The sequence below is a fragment of the Physcomitrium patens genome, chromosome 3 (assembly GCF_059467195.1).
Source record: "Physcomitrium patens ecotype Gransden chromosome 3, ASM5946719v1, whole genome shotgun sequence".
NCBI lineage: Eukaryota > Viridiplantae > Streptophyta > Bryopsida > Funariales > Funariaceae > Physcomitrium > Physcomitrium patens.
In genome coordinates this window covers 8709258-8723656 of record NC_143412.1, presented here as the reverse complement: position 1 = coordinate 8723656, position 14399 = coordinate 8709258, and the positions used below count along the sequence as shown (strand labels likewise).

The 14399-nt window shown below is 30.1% G+C and overlaps 1 protein-coding gene across 1 annotated transcript; it reads left to right on the top strand.

Annotated features, from left to right (window-relative positions):
- The first annotated feature begins 930 nt into the window (after nt 1–930).
- LOC112279835 (pyruvate decarboxylase 2) lies at nt 931–4357 on the top strand. Its single transcript, XM_090248697.1, has one exon. The coding sequence runs from the start codon at nt 1931–1933 to the stop codon at nt 2768–2770; it is 840 nt and encodes a 279-aa protein (XP_090104823.1). The 5' UTR covers nt 931–1930; the 3' UTR covers nt 2771–4357.
- The last annotated feature ends 10042 nt before the right edge of the window (nt 4358–14399 follow it).

The window sequence follows — 14399 nt, the reverse complement described above, 5'->3', positions numbered from 1 at the left end:
CCTATTCACACCCTATTACATCTCTATTGGCTTAGGTCCCACCATTGAAGGCTAAGTCAGCCTAAGCTTTGACAAAAAAGGCCTTGCCAAATAGGGCCTCATTAGTGGAGGCTGTGTTGACTTGGGCTATTTCTACCTAACCTTTACTAAGAAGGGATAGGCGGATCCACACCATAGAATTGTCACAAAATATGGAAGTACAAGGTCTTAGCAGTGATAGAGAATTTAGAGATGTTGCCTTGTACTTAGGATTTGATAAGAAATATAAATTATAGAAAGAAGGAAAATTTCTCATCTGATGAGTAAGAGGCTATATTGGGACCTTTGTGGTGTGTAAAGAGTGGCTGTTATACTAGGAATGGTCACAAATTTGATATTGGTTGCCACAGTCAAGAGAGGGTGGAGAAGTAAGCGCTTTCATTTAAATCAAGGTAGTTGGTGTATTGCCATAAATAAGTGTAATGGTGCCTCAATAACATAGGATCTTGCAAGTTTTGATTTTTTCATTTGATCTCTTTGTTTCTTATGACATTCTAAAGATTTGTATTTTTATTTTTAATAGCAATAATAAATAATATTTTTAATTTGTAGATTGAAATGTGAAGCATAAGTCAATTTATAAGAATGTTTTCAAGAAGAGTTATTACTTGATTTTAGTCTATGAAGATCTATTATTCTTAATATATATTTTTTTTACATAAAAGATACTAATTTTAGAATTATTATATTTTAAAAAATTATTTATTATTTATTATAATATATTAAATAATAACATTAAAAAGGTTAAATTATTAATTTTAGCTTAAATAGTAATGAATTTATTCTATGAATCAAAAAGAGTAGCTAATAATAGATTAATTTGTTGTAATTCAATGAAAATACAACTAACAATGGCAACTTCTTTGAAGATATATTGCCATTTTTTTATGAATGCATGAACATCTTCATTCTTGTCTATAGTTCAATGACAAAGTTTTTTTGTGGAAATGTACATAAGAAGCTTTATTTGATTATTTGTAAATATGATTGATGTAATTCCAAATTGCCTTTGATGTATGTAAGTTGTGTAGTGTCATAAGTTGTTTATTTCTACAATGTAGAAGTATTTCTACACAAGCTTTGATATCCTTCAAATTCCAAGCATGATGTTGCACCAAATTAAATGTATCACGTGCAACTTTAGAGCTATTAACTACTTCCCATAATTCTATTTGATTTAAGAGAACGTCCAATTTAATACTTCAAGTGCAATAATTATTTGTAAAAAGTGAAAAAGTAAGGGTATTAATGGAGTGCAAGAAAAATTATGAGAAGCCATAGTGTGTGGAGTATTTTACTTACACTAAGGGAAATGAAGGACAATTAGTGCTCTCATACTATGTAAGAGAAAGAACACTAATAATAATATAAAGCATGAAGTATATATAATAAAATAACTTGATTACATCATATTCATAAGAGCCTATTATATTGTCTTGTGTAGAGAAGTAGTTGTAACTTCTCCATAACTACTTTGTAACTACCTAAAATTAATTCTACATTTACTAACATGTATTAATTAATCTAATATATATTAGTAAATCTAACACTGAGGGCCCAATTCCAACGATTTTGGTACTAATCGCACACTGCATCACACAATTGGCGTTTCCGATTTCAGCCAGGAGGCTCGATGCTTCCAGGCTGTGACATGTTTTCAGGTCCCTTTCTCATCAATCCAAACCCCCACACTCACTGCACGAACATTAAAAAAAAACAACATCCACAACATTACTTACAACCTTTGTGTGGTAATCTCTCGACGTTGCGTCGCAGGAGAACCGGATCCTGCACAGGCAGTCATAAACTGCTTGGATGATGCGCACCAGCTTGTGGATCGTGCCATTTCGACCTGTCTACTAGGGAACAAGCCCGTGTACATCAGCATGAGATGCAACTTGGCCGGCACCGAGCACCCGTCCTTCACCCACAGCAGCATTCCTTACGCAATCAAAGAGCAGTAAGCCCCTCTCTCGTAAGAGCTTCATATCTTACAACTGGGTCACACACAATCTACGTCCCACACTACTACTACAAAAATCCATCCAGCTCCCTTCACGTCCCCCTATCTCCTGTGCTTGCTCCTGCTATTGCTCCCAACAGGAGAAGCAACAAAACCTCGCTCGAAGCAGCACTCGACGCCGCAGTCAAGATCCTGAACCACACTGTAAAGCCAGTCCTCGTCGGAGGACCGAAACTGCGTCTCGGCAAGGCCAAGGAAGCATTCCAGGAACTGGTGGAAGCGAGTGGATATGCCTACGCCACCATGCCGTCGGCGAAAGGCCAACCTCTAGAATCGCACCCGCACATCATTGGCACATACTGGGGCGCCGTGAGCTCACCATTTTGTCTAGAAATTGTGGAATCCGCCGACGCGTACATCTTCGTGGGGAAGATCTTCAACGCTTACAGCTCAGTGGGATACTCGTCGTTTCTGAAGAAGGACCACATGATTGTGGTGAACCCGGACCGCGTGCAGATATGCGGTAAAGCCGAGTTCGGATGCGTGCTGATGAAGGATTTTTGCATGGAGCTCTCGAAACGGATCACACGAAACTCCACATCTTTCGACAATTACAAGCGGATTCATGTCCCTAAGGGCACCATCCCCTCTTGCGGTGCTCAGGATCCACTGCGTGTTAATGTGCACTTAAAGCACATTCAGGTAGCTTTTCTGTTTGTGTTTTTCCACACGCATGAATACATTCATTGCTCAGATTTTGTGACATAAAGTGCATGAACTCTGTCTGTGCTTTACTAATACTGGATTGAAATCTAGCTCTTGATGTTGTAATTGTGTGTGTTTTGTATTACAGGTTATTGTTTGGAGAGGACTGGTTAGGAGACTAATATATTACCCAACATCGGTACTTCTAAGATTAATGTTGAAAAGACTCCAAGAACACGGCACGGCAATCTCCCTATGGCACGGCAAAGTATATGGCTCCAAAAGTATGATGATGAATTAAGACGAATATGTCCCTCTGAGGCAGATGTTTTTTTTTTTGTTTGCAATGACATATTCCGAGATTCTTTCAAAAGAAGAGCCATTTTGTGGGTCGGATAGAAAAGAAATACCAAAAAAAATATGAGAAGGAAATAGGATAAAATTGAATGAGTTGATTGAAGAATGTTGGCATTTGAATCCTTCACAATGTCCAAAATTTGGAGATATTTGTAAAAGAATTTTTAGACTTTACAATTAAAATCAAAGTTTTTAGTTAGACTTTACAAAGCTAAATACCTTATCTTTTATGCTCCTAAAAATAAAATTTATTATAGTAAAAAAAATAAAAAGAAACAAGAGATATTCAAGAGATAAAGTTTGTATTTATTATTGTTTTATTTCTTTGATTAGTTGTTTTTGAAATACAATTGATTTTAGTGGTTTAATAATATATAAAATTTGAACATGTATTTATATAAAATTATTTTAATACAATATGTTCAATATATAAATGTTTAGATTTTGTGATTGTGGTTGCTAATGTAGGCATATTTTAAAAAAGAAATATTACTATGTAAAAAAGGATACTCAAAAAAAAATATTAGAAATGGAAAAAAAATGTTGTAAAGGCATTATGTCTTATTAGCATGGGTAGAATAGACAAGGCATTACTAGCAAGGTCTACTTTCAATGACATGAAAAGTACTTATGATGCTTCATGCTTGGCTAGGAACATTAAAAATAATAGTGATAGCTATACAATCTCTTGTACCATTTTAAAATAATTTAAAATTGAAGGAAATCCAAAGACTTTGGATGATGCACAAATGTTGCTAAAATCATTTTTGAACAATTATAAAGCCATTATAATCTTAAACAATGTGAAGGATCAAAATCAAATTGAAAAATTTGTACTTATGGATGTTTTATGTAGAAGCAAAGATAGAATATTAATTGTAACTACATAAAATTTGAATTCTAAAAAGTATTATTTTATACAGTTTCACTAAATCTATATTAAAGGAATTGAAGAAGATACAAGTTTAGAGTTGTTTTTGACATATTCTCATAGAAACTAAGTTGAATTATCCAAAGAACTTAAGAATATAATTGAAATGATTGCAAAAGCGTGCAATGGCTTACCATTAAGTCTAAAAGTTATGGGATCATTCTTAAAAGGACAACAGAGGCTAAGATATTGAGAGAAAGCTTTACAAAGATTAAAAAAGATAGCATAAAGAAATTTGGGTGATTTTAAAAATAAGCTTTGATAACTTAAATCCTAAAATAAAAATATATTTTTAAACATATGTTGTTTTTTTGTTAGTGATGTTTTTTCACATGACATGTTGAAAGAAAGAGCATTGCAAATATGGAAAAAAAAAATAAAAGATTGGATTTGGAAGAAGATGTTGAATTTACATTAGAGACATTAATTTATTATTTATTGGTAAATATTGATGGAAATGGAATTATCAAACGACATGACCATCTAAGTGACATGGATTAAATGATAGTTGAAAAAAATATTATTTATGAAAGTACAAGAATATAGAACATGAATAGAGTATAAGGTTAGAAATTCTCAACAAAGATAAGTGACTTTATATTCTTGTAAATGAAATGAATAAAGCCAACTATGGTATTAATTTTTTTGCATGTAGTAATTATACATAGAATATTAAATTATAATAATATTAGATATTATATAAATATTTAAATTATTGTGAATTATTTGAAGTTGATATTAATTATTTAATTGCATTAAGTAAATTAAAGCATTTTAGATCTAAACTATAATTTACTTATGTTATATTATTTGACAATTAAAAGGTTTATATTATAACATGAAAAGAATATTATACCAAGTGACATTAGAGATGTAAATTTTCCTTCTTTTAGATTAATGATTTATATACTAGAAGAAAATATATTAAATAATTGCATTGAAATATGGAATATATTGTTATTATTGATAAAGGGCTCCAAAATATTAAAAGCACTTTTGCTATGTATGTCTACAAAAAGACTTGAATATAATGATATTTTACAAAAAAAGTCTTTTATAATTAGTAAAAAGTTATTTAGACAAAGTTAAAAGAAATAAAACTTTTACAATTGAAGAATTGTAAGTATATACAAACTTTTCCAAATTTATTTTTCACAATGAATGTATTGTTAGAACTTGATTTAGAAGGTTGTTTAAACCTAGAAATATTATTACAAAATATGCATAGTTTAATATCATTAAGGATCTTTAATTTAAAAGAATGTACAAGCTTAAAAGTACTACCAAAAGCATTAAAAAACTTTGTTTCTTTAGAATTATTAAATATAAGTGAATACATAAACTTACAAATCATTGTCAAAGGAATTAGACAACCTTAGATCTTTGACAAAGTTAGATATAAGTGGATGCTTAAACTTAATATTGTTGCTAAAGGAATTAAAAAATATTACAATTGAGATATGATTAGATATAAGTAAATATAGAATCTTGACATCATTGCTAGAGAAATTGGATAACCTTACATCTATGACAAAGTTAGATATAAGGAGATGCTTAAACTTAATATCATTGCCAAACGACTTAAGCAACCTTACATCTTTGACATGATTAAATATAAGTTGGTACTCAAATTTGATATCATTGCTAAAGGAGTTAGACAATTATATATCTTTGATATAGTTAGTTATAAGAGGATGCTCAAATTAGACATTATTATTAAAAGAGTTAAAAAAACCTTACATCTTTCATATTTTTTAAAATAAGAGAATGTTTAAAATTGACATTATTGCCAAAGAATTAAATAACTTTACATCATTGGCATAATTAGATATAAGAAGATGCTCAAATTTAACATCATTATTAAAAGAATTAAATAAATTTAAATATTTTTCAAAATTAAATGTAAGCCAATGCTTATAATTGATATTATTGCCAAGCAAATAAATTAATCTTAATTCTATGATGAAGTTTGATATAAAAAAATGCTCAAACTTAACTTCATTGCCAAAGGAATTGGGCACTATTACAATTTTGACATGGTTAGATATAAGTGAATGTAAAAACTTCATATCATTGTCAAAAGAATTGAGCAATCTTACAAATTTAACAAGAATAGATATTATTAGATGTAAAAACTTGATATCATTGTAAAAAGAATTGGATGACCTCATATCTTTGAAAAACTTAGATATAAGTGGATATTCAAATTTAATATCATTGCCAAAAGAGTTAGGTAATCTTACATTATTGACTTAATTAAATAAATAGATGCTCAAACATGACATCACTACCGAAAGAGTTAAGTAATATTATATCTTTGATATAATTAGATATAAGTTGGTGTTTAATTTTGATATCATTACTAAAAAAAATTAAGAAAACTTACATTTTTGACATAGTTAGATATAAGTAAATGATCAAAATTGGTATTATTACCAAACGAGTTTGACAACTTTACATTGTTGACATGGTTAGATATAAGTAGATGCTAAAATTTGATATTATTACCAAACAAGTTGAGCAACCTTACATCTTTGATAGATTTAGATATAAGTGGATGGCCATACTTGATATCATTACTAAAAGAATTGAGTATACATTGGATGTAGTGATTGTATATATAATATTAAATTATAGTAGTATTAGATGATTTGTTAATATATATATAATTATGAATAATTTGAAGCTGATATTAATTTTTACTTAGATCAAGTAAATAAAAATAATATTAGATTTAAACCACGATTTATTTGAATTATATTATTTGATAATTATAAGGATTATGTTGTAATAATAAAAAGAATATCATACCAAATAATAGTAGAGATGTATATTTTTTTCTTTTAGATTGTTGATTTATATATTAAAAATATATATATATATATATATATATATATATATATATTAAATGGTAGTAAATAAGTATAGAATATATGAATATTATTAATAAAAAGCTTTAACAAAAAAAATCACTATTACTATATATTTCTACAAATATATATATATATATATATATATATATATATATATATTGATAGTTTATAATTTATTCTTTTTTATGATTAATAAGAAAGATATTTTAAAAAAATTAAAAAAAAAATCTATTTTATAAAAAAAAATTATAAAACTATAATAAAATTATAATAAATTTATTATTAAAACTTAAAATAAAAAATTATTTAAAACCCAAAATATTACGACAAAATATGTACAACTTAAAATTTTTAAGATCCTCAACTTACAAAAATATAAAATCTTAAAGATACCACATAAGTACTACTAAACTTTATTTCTTAACAATCTTACATCTTTGACAAAATTACATTTAAAAAGATGTTCAAATTTGATATCATTGCCAAAAAAATTAAAAAGCTTTACATCTATGATAAAACTTCATATAAATTAATTTTCTAATATTAAATTAATACCAAAAATATTGAGCAATCATATATCTTTGTTAGAATTAGATACAAGTGGATGCTTAATTTTGACATCATTACTAAAGAGATTTATAATCTTACATTTTTTATACAATAAAATATAGTTAGATGCTAATACTTGATATCATTGCTAGAAGTATAGACATTCTTAGATATAAGTGTATATAAAGCTTTTTAGTTAAGGTTGTTAAATATTTAAGCATATAAGGTTTAATTTTTGAAATTATTAGATATAAATGCATATTCAAATTTTACATCACTTTTGAAAGAATTAAATAATATTACATCTTTAATAAGATTAAATATATATTTTTTAAAAAATTTAACATCTTTGTAAAAGAAATTTAGTAATCTTACATCTTATATATAAATAAATGCTTAAACTTGACATCATTTCTAAAGTTTTTGAGCAACCTCCCATCTAAAACATACTTTTATACAAGTAGAAGATTGAAATAAATATTATTTCAAAGAAGTAAAAAATCTATATATCTTTGACTTAGTTAAATATAAGTCAACGCTAAAACTTGACATCATTATTAAAGAAGTTACATAGCTTTACACCTTTGACATTATTAATTATTGTCAATGATAAGAACTCGATGAAAAAGCAATTCAGACAAGTGAGCCTTCACTCAAAGAAAGGTAACAAAATATAAATAAACAAGTATGTATATTGAAAGAGAAACTGGAATGGCTATTGCCAAAGACTAGAAAACATGAAGATTCTTGAAACTAGATTAGAAACAAAAAAAGAGTTGACAAAAGTGAAGAAGGCTTCACTCTTGTCTCTATATATACTATCTAAGTAGGGGCTATGTGACGACATTCTATACGACCTACAATATGTGTTGACTTTATAAGACACATGCCTTGACTTACAAGGCAAGTTTTTCTATGTGTGAGCCATATTGTTAGCTTGGTCTTTAAGCTAACAACATGTGTGGCACATGGCCAACTTGTTGACCACGTTTCTAATCCAAAAAGTCAATTAAAGACACCTATAAAGTCAAAGCAGCATCTATAAAGCTTTTAAGAAGCTTCCATACTAAATACTATAGAATTAACTTACTTTTATCTATTTTTACTTACTTCTACCTATTTATATATGTAATTACTGGCTTATATGAGTATGTCTATGACATTACCCCCCTTTCTAGGAACGAGTTCCACTAGGAGCGGTCATCATATGTTGAAGAAATCTATGATATGACAAATTGTATTCGCCACATACTCTGAACTTTGTTCTCTTTGAAGATGATTGATAGGGCCTCTCAACCATCAGTAGTATCCCATACCAGGGCGGGAAGATCACATAGTTATTTGAACATTGTTGAGGCCTTCATAACTTCTTTCGAATAGAACATTTGGAACACCATCAGGAGTTGTTCCTACCTCTAGTAAAATCACCAAACATCGGGAGTCCCTTCCCAAGTCGTGATACCAAACGCGTTGTCGTGTTGTGGTTTGGCTATTATATGAAAATAATGTAATAATGTACTTAATATATAATTTATTAAGTAACATGATAAGAGCTATGTTAGTAGATTTTAATTGGTTGTAGAATATAATTTGATTATTACTTTGTTAAGAGGTTGTTTAAAAAGATTACTATAGAATTTGTATAATTTTAATTTCCTTTTGATAGTGGCTTTTAAGATTGGTTTAGTTCATAGTAACTTCTAAATATTTAGAATCACCTTTGTTAGACATTGGTGACCTTTGAAAACTTTTTTTGGTTCTTTTATTTGGTGTTTAGAGCATAAGTTATATAAATCTTATAAGAAAAAAGATTGAAGAAGGATTTTGGTAGAAAAGGGAGTAATTAAGGCACCAATATGGATGAATGGAGATGAATGATGAAAATCTCCATTCCTATTGGTCAAAAATCATGACCAATGGGCTTTGAGGAGGCTGCTTGAGGCCATATTAGGGATTAGAGTTAGTTTCTCGGACCCATTTGAGTTTTGAAGGCTAGGATCAAGAAGTTTAGATTTTTGGCTATGATTTTGATGCAAGTTTTGTATGGTTTGGAGTTTATAAGAAGGAGATACAAGTGCTCAAAAATAAGGTATTGATTTGAGAGCTACTGTCACTCTTTTTGGCATTATGCACGCGTACGGATAGCAATTGAGGATCGGCGATCGCGATTAGAGAGAGCACTTTTGCGGCTACACTTTTTATATACTACTTATTAGATTCTAAGTTAAAATAAAGGAGTTATTGGACTTTGAAGTCAGCATATGCAATCTAAGGGTAGTAAGTAACCTGATTTGCTAGTGGTTGTCTCTTGAGCTATATCTTAAGCAATTTGACAAATTTTTGGCTCAAAATTTCAAGAAATGTGTAATTTTATGTTAGTAAACTTTTTACATGAGTTTTATGACATTTAAGTATTGGATACTTGAGATATTAAGAAAATAGTATTCGGGTGCTTGTAAATTAGGATTTAGAGCATCTGCTAGGATTTCTTAGATGCCAAAAGATTGAGAGTGAATTTGTAGTTGGTTTTTTTTGTGATAAAAGTTAACGGTGAACTCTACCTATCTTGTAGATTTGAAACAAATTGAATGGTTAGATCAAGAGATATAATTTTTTAAAGTTCAGAATAAGAAAATCCTTCGTGGGAAAAATATGTTTTGGAGGGGTTTTGTTATATTTTGAGTTTTATGCAAAATAAAGGAGTTTTAAGAGGCTAACACAAGATTCATATAAAGATTTAAGCTACACTCTTTACAACTAGATACCCAGTGTATTCCCAAATAGCAAATCATGCTATACGATAGCATAGTATTTTGCCATTTATTCAAAAAAGAACATGTCGTTCTTAAAGATCTTCATCTCGATTGTATCATCTTGAAGGTTGTGACAATTGTAATGTCTCATCCAGCAAGTCAGCAAATGAAGGCTCTTGAGTCAAATCCACTAGTTGTTGGTTCTCCATCTCTTGAGTGTCACAACTACAAAGAAGTTACAAACAAGGATTGAAAGTAGAATATTATCTTGCCTAGATGTTGTTTCTTTTATAAAAAAGATTTTTATCTTGATTTTGATGGATGTCGTCGATGAAAAGCCTCCATCACATTTGCTGCATTTGCAAGATTCTTTAGTGGCTCCCATGTGCATTCACTAATATCATATCCGTGTCAATGGACAAGATATTCTAATTGATTTTGGCACCGCCTTAATTCTAAGACTTCTTCTACTTCAAACTCTTCATTATTATCCACTTATATAAGAGGAGGTAGAGCTTGTCGTCTTCTTGGTACGTCCATTATCTTGTATGATTTAAGAAGAGATACGTGGAATACTGGATGGATTTTCATTAACTTCGGTAGATGTAAACAATATGCAACTGGATTGATTTGTGCAAAAATAGAAATTGGTCCAAGCCTTCGATAGTCCAACTTGTCACAAGGAGGAGTGGTCTTGATATTATGACGAAGTAGCCATATCTTATCACAAGGAGGAGTGGTCTTTATATTGCGATGAAGTAGCCATACCTTATCACCTAAGCGGAATGGTGGTTGTTCCTTTCGATAGACATCCGCATTGACCTTTTGTTGTTCTTGAGCTTCTTTTAACTATGCCTTTATCGTTGCATGTAGCTTTGACAAATGAATTGCTAAATCTTTTGCAGCAAGATTATCAACTTTTGAAAAGTCAAAAGTATCAAATCGTGGATGATAACCATAATTAGTAAAGAAAGGTGTTTGTTTTGTAGAAGAATGTACCGTGTTATTGTAAGCAAACTCTGCCACTGGCAAAAGAGTTGTCCAATCATCTTATTGGTAGTTAATGGTACATCTTAAATATTGCTCCAAAACTTGATTAACACGCTCCGTTTATCCATCAGTTTGAAGATGGAATGTCGAAGATAGTTTTATATCCACTTTTAGAATCTTGAAAAGAATCTGCCAAAATCTTGATACAAATTGAGTTCTCCTATTTGATATAATATCCTTGGATAATCCATGATAGCGATAGATATTGTCAAGAAAGAGCTTAGCTGTTTCTTCACTTGTGATAGATTTTGTACATGGTATAAAATGTGCCATCTTGGTAAAACGATGTCGTATTACGTGAAGACTTGCTTGAGAATGCACCGAGCATATGACTGTGGAAGATAAAAGAAAATTATAACAAAAGGTCCTAACAATCTAATAGGATTATAAAGAATTTACAATTAAACATTAACAATCATAATCAAACATTTAGCAAGCTCAATTAAATTTTATTGAAGTTATAAAAGAAACACAAGGAAATCCTAAAGAAATATAAAAGAATATTAAAGAAAACTTAGTCAAATCCTAACAAAAATCTAATAAAACCTTAAATTCTAACCAACTCCTAATTCTAATCCAACCTTAATCAAATCCTAGATAAATCCTAAATCCTAGACCAAACCCTATTCAAATCTTAATCAAATCCTAAACCTTAAATCAATCCCTAACTAAATCCTAAATCAAATCCTAAATCCTAATCCAAATCCTAATCCAAATTCTAATCCAAACCCTAAACCCTAAATCAAATCCTAAACCAAACCCTAAATCCTAAACCCTAAATCAAATCCTAAACCATATCCTAACCCTAAACCTTAATTAAACCCTAATCCAAACCAAATCCTAATCATAGATTTGAAAATTAAATAACTAAAGATTGAACCGTCGATTTTAATTTAAAATTTGCATACTTCTTAGGATTTAAGTTACAAACCAGCATACAAATTTTGAAGAAAATCACACTTATTAAATAGTCAATGACCTCAAAAATTCCGCTCGGATGTCGGCTAATCTCTCCTTCTCTAATCTTGATGCCAACTTCCAGCACTGATATCTTGACTTTTTACCATTTAATTGCTCCCAAATTTTACTTGCATATAGAAAATCAAGTCTTCTACTGATAAAACCAAAAATCTCTCCAATCCAATTAGTAGATTGCTAGATATCTAAGAAAACCTTAGTGGTCCTAAAATCCTAAATCTCGAGACCTTAGCCTATAAAAACCTTCATATGTATCGATCTAGCCATTCGATTGACCTCAAATCTCTTATATACATTTACAACAAGTATACCAATAAGTTTCTAAATTTTCACCTATAAAAAAGCTACAAAAGACACGAAATCCAAAACTTTGTAAACTAGTTTTATTTCTCAAAGATCTAAATTCATAGAGAACATCACTTGCTTTGAAAATCCCTCAAAAATACTCATCCAAATGACACGAAATCACCTCTCAAAAATCCCTCCATAAGTCTTCTCCCTGATTTGGCTCTTCGATCTTCTAAAGAACCCTTAAGTCGTTGTCAGAGTGCGGTTTTGTGCCTTAGGAACTGATTTCAACCTAAGTTCATAACCGGTCCTCTTCGGGTATCAAATTTCATCTTCTTGAGGTAATTTTTACTAATTTTCACTCCTTACTCTTCCTTACATATGTTTATATTCCTTTTTTTTTCCTAATCTACCTTGTTTTGCCTTATTTATGGCCTTACAAAGTAAATAGAAGCATAATTTGTAACTAGGCAGCATTAGCACCTTTAATTTTTCAACCCTTTGACTAATATCTATTTTTCCAAGATAATTTGCTACAATATTTTTGAAGTGAGATCCTCAAAACATGATATTTTTTTCATCCTTTCACTTGTTATCTATGTTACATCACAACAACGATCTACTATCATGAATATAGAGTCATAAGAACCTGAGATTGGAAGATCCGTGATGAAGTCCATAGAAATAGAAGACCATGGTTGTTCTGGAATGGGTAATGGTTGAAAAAGTCCAAAATATCGATGATGAAGAGTTTTTGATCTTGAGCAAACATCACATGATTGTACAAAATCTTTGACTGTCTTTCACATTTGAGGCCACCAAAAATCCCTAGATATCAGCTCCAAAGTCTTATTGTATCCAAAATGTCTTGCTATTGGGAGGTCGTAACGAGCTTGAAGAACACATAAATGTGTTTCTCCTTCTGGAACATATAGGCATCCTTCGAAATAGAGTAGGTTGTTCTTGAACTGGAATTTAGAGGGATCATGAGATTTAGAAGAACTATTCTTGATATCATGAACAAGAGGGTCTGAAGAAATATTTAACTAGACTTGCTTGAGAAAAGTTAAATCAACAGTCAATGTTGATTTTATTGCTCGAAGATGAAATTGCTTCGGCTTCAAGAGAACTGTTCTTTGTTACTCAAAAGCTGTATCTTCTTCTTTTGGTGCAAGATAAGAACGTCTAGACAAGGCATCAGACAAACCTTGTTGTTGTCTTAGCCGATAAGTGATAATGAACTTGAATTTTGATAAAGACATGCTCCAACGAGCTTGACGATGTTTTAATACGTGTGTTGACATGAAATACTTGAGATTCTTGTGATCTGTAGATACAGTGACTAGATTGGAAGCATCTTCTAGATAATGATGCTATTCTTGAAAAGAATCTATAATTGCAAGAAATTCTATGTCATGGATCTCATAATTGATTTCTGTTGCTGAGAATTTTCTTGAATGAAAGACTACTGGATGAAGTTTGTCATCTGTTCCCATTTGTGACAAAATCGCACCTAAAGCAAAGTTTGATGTATTTGTTTCTATAAAGAATGTTTTGGAAAAATCAACGCGATACAAGATTGGTGCAGAAACAAATGATGTCTTAAAAGATTCAAAAGCAACTTCCGCTTCTTGATTCCATTGGAGTTTGTCTTTACAAGTCAAACATGTAAGTGGAGTTACAACTCGAGACAAGTCTTTGATGAAGATCTAATAGTAGTTGGTAAATTTCAAAAATCATTGGACATCTCTTACCATTTTTAGGATCTTCTAATCTATAATAGTTTAAACTTTCTTAGGATCCATCATAAGTTCATCATTTGAAATAATGTAACTTAAGAAATTGACTTAAGTAGTGTAGAATATACACTTTTTTATCTTGGCATAGTGTCCCGCATCTCTTAATTTTTGTAA

Coding starts and splice junctions, on each gene's coding strand:
- LOC112279835 (XM_090248697.1), top strand. CDS start 1,931: ATGCAACTTGGCCGGCACCGAGCACCCGTCCTTCACCCACAGCAGCAT.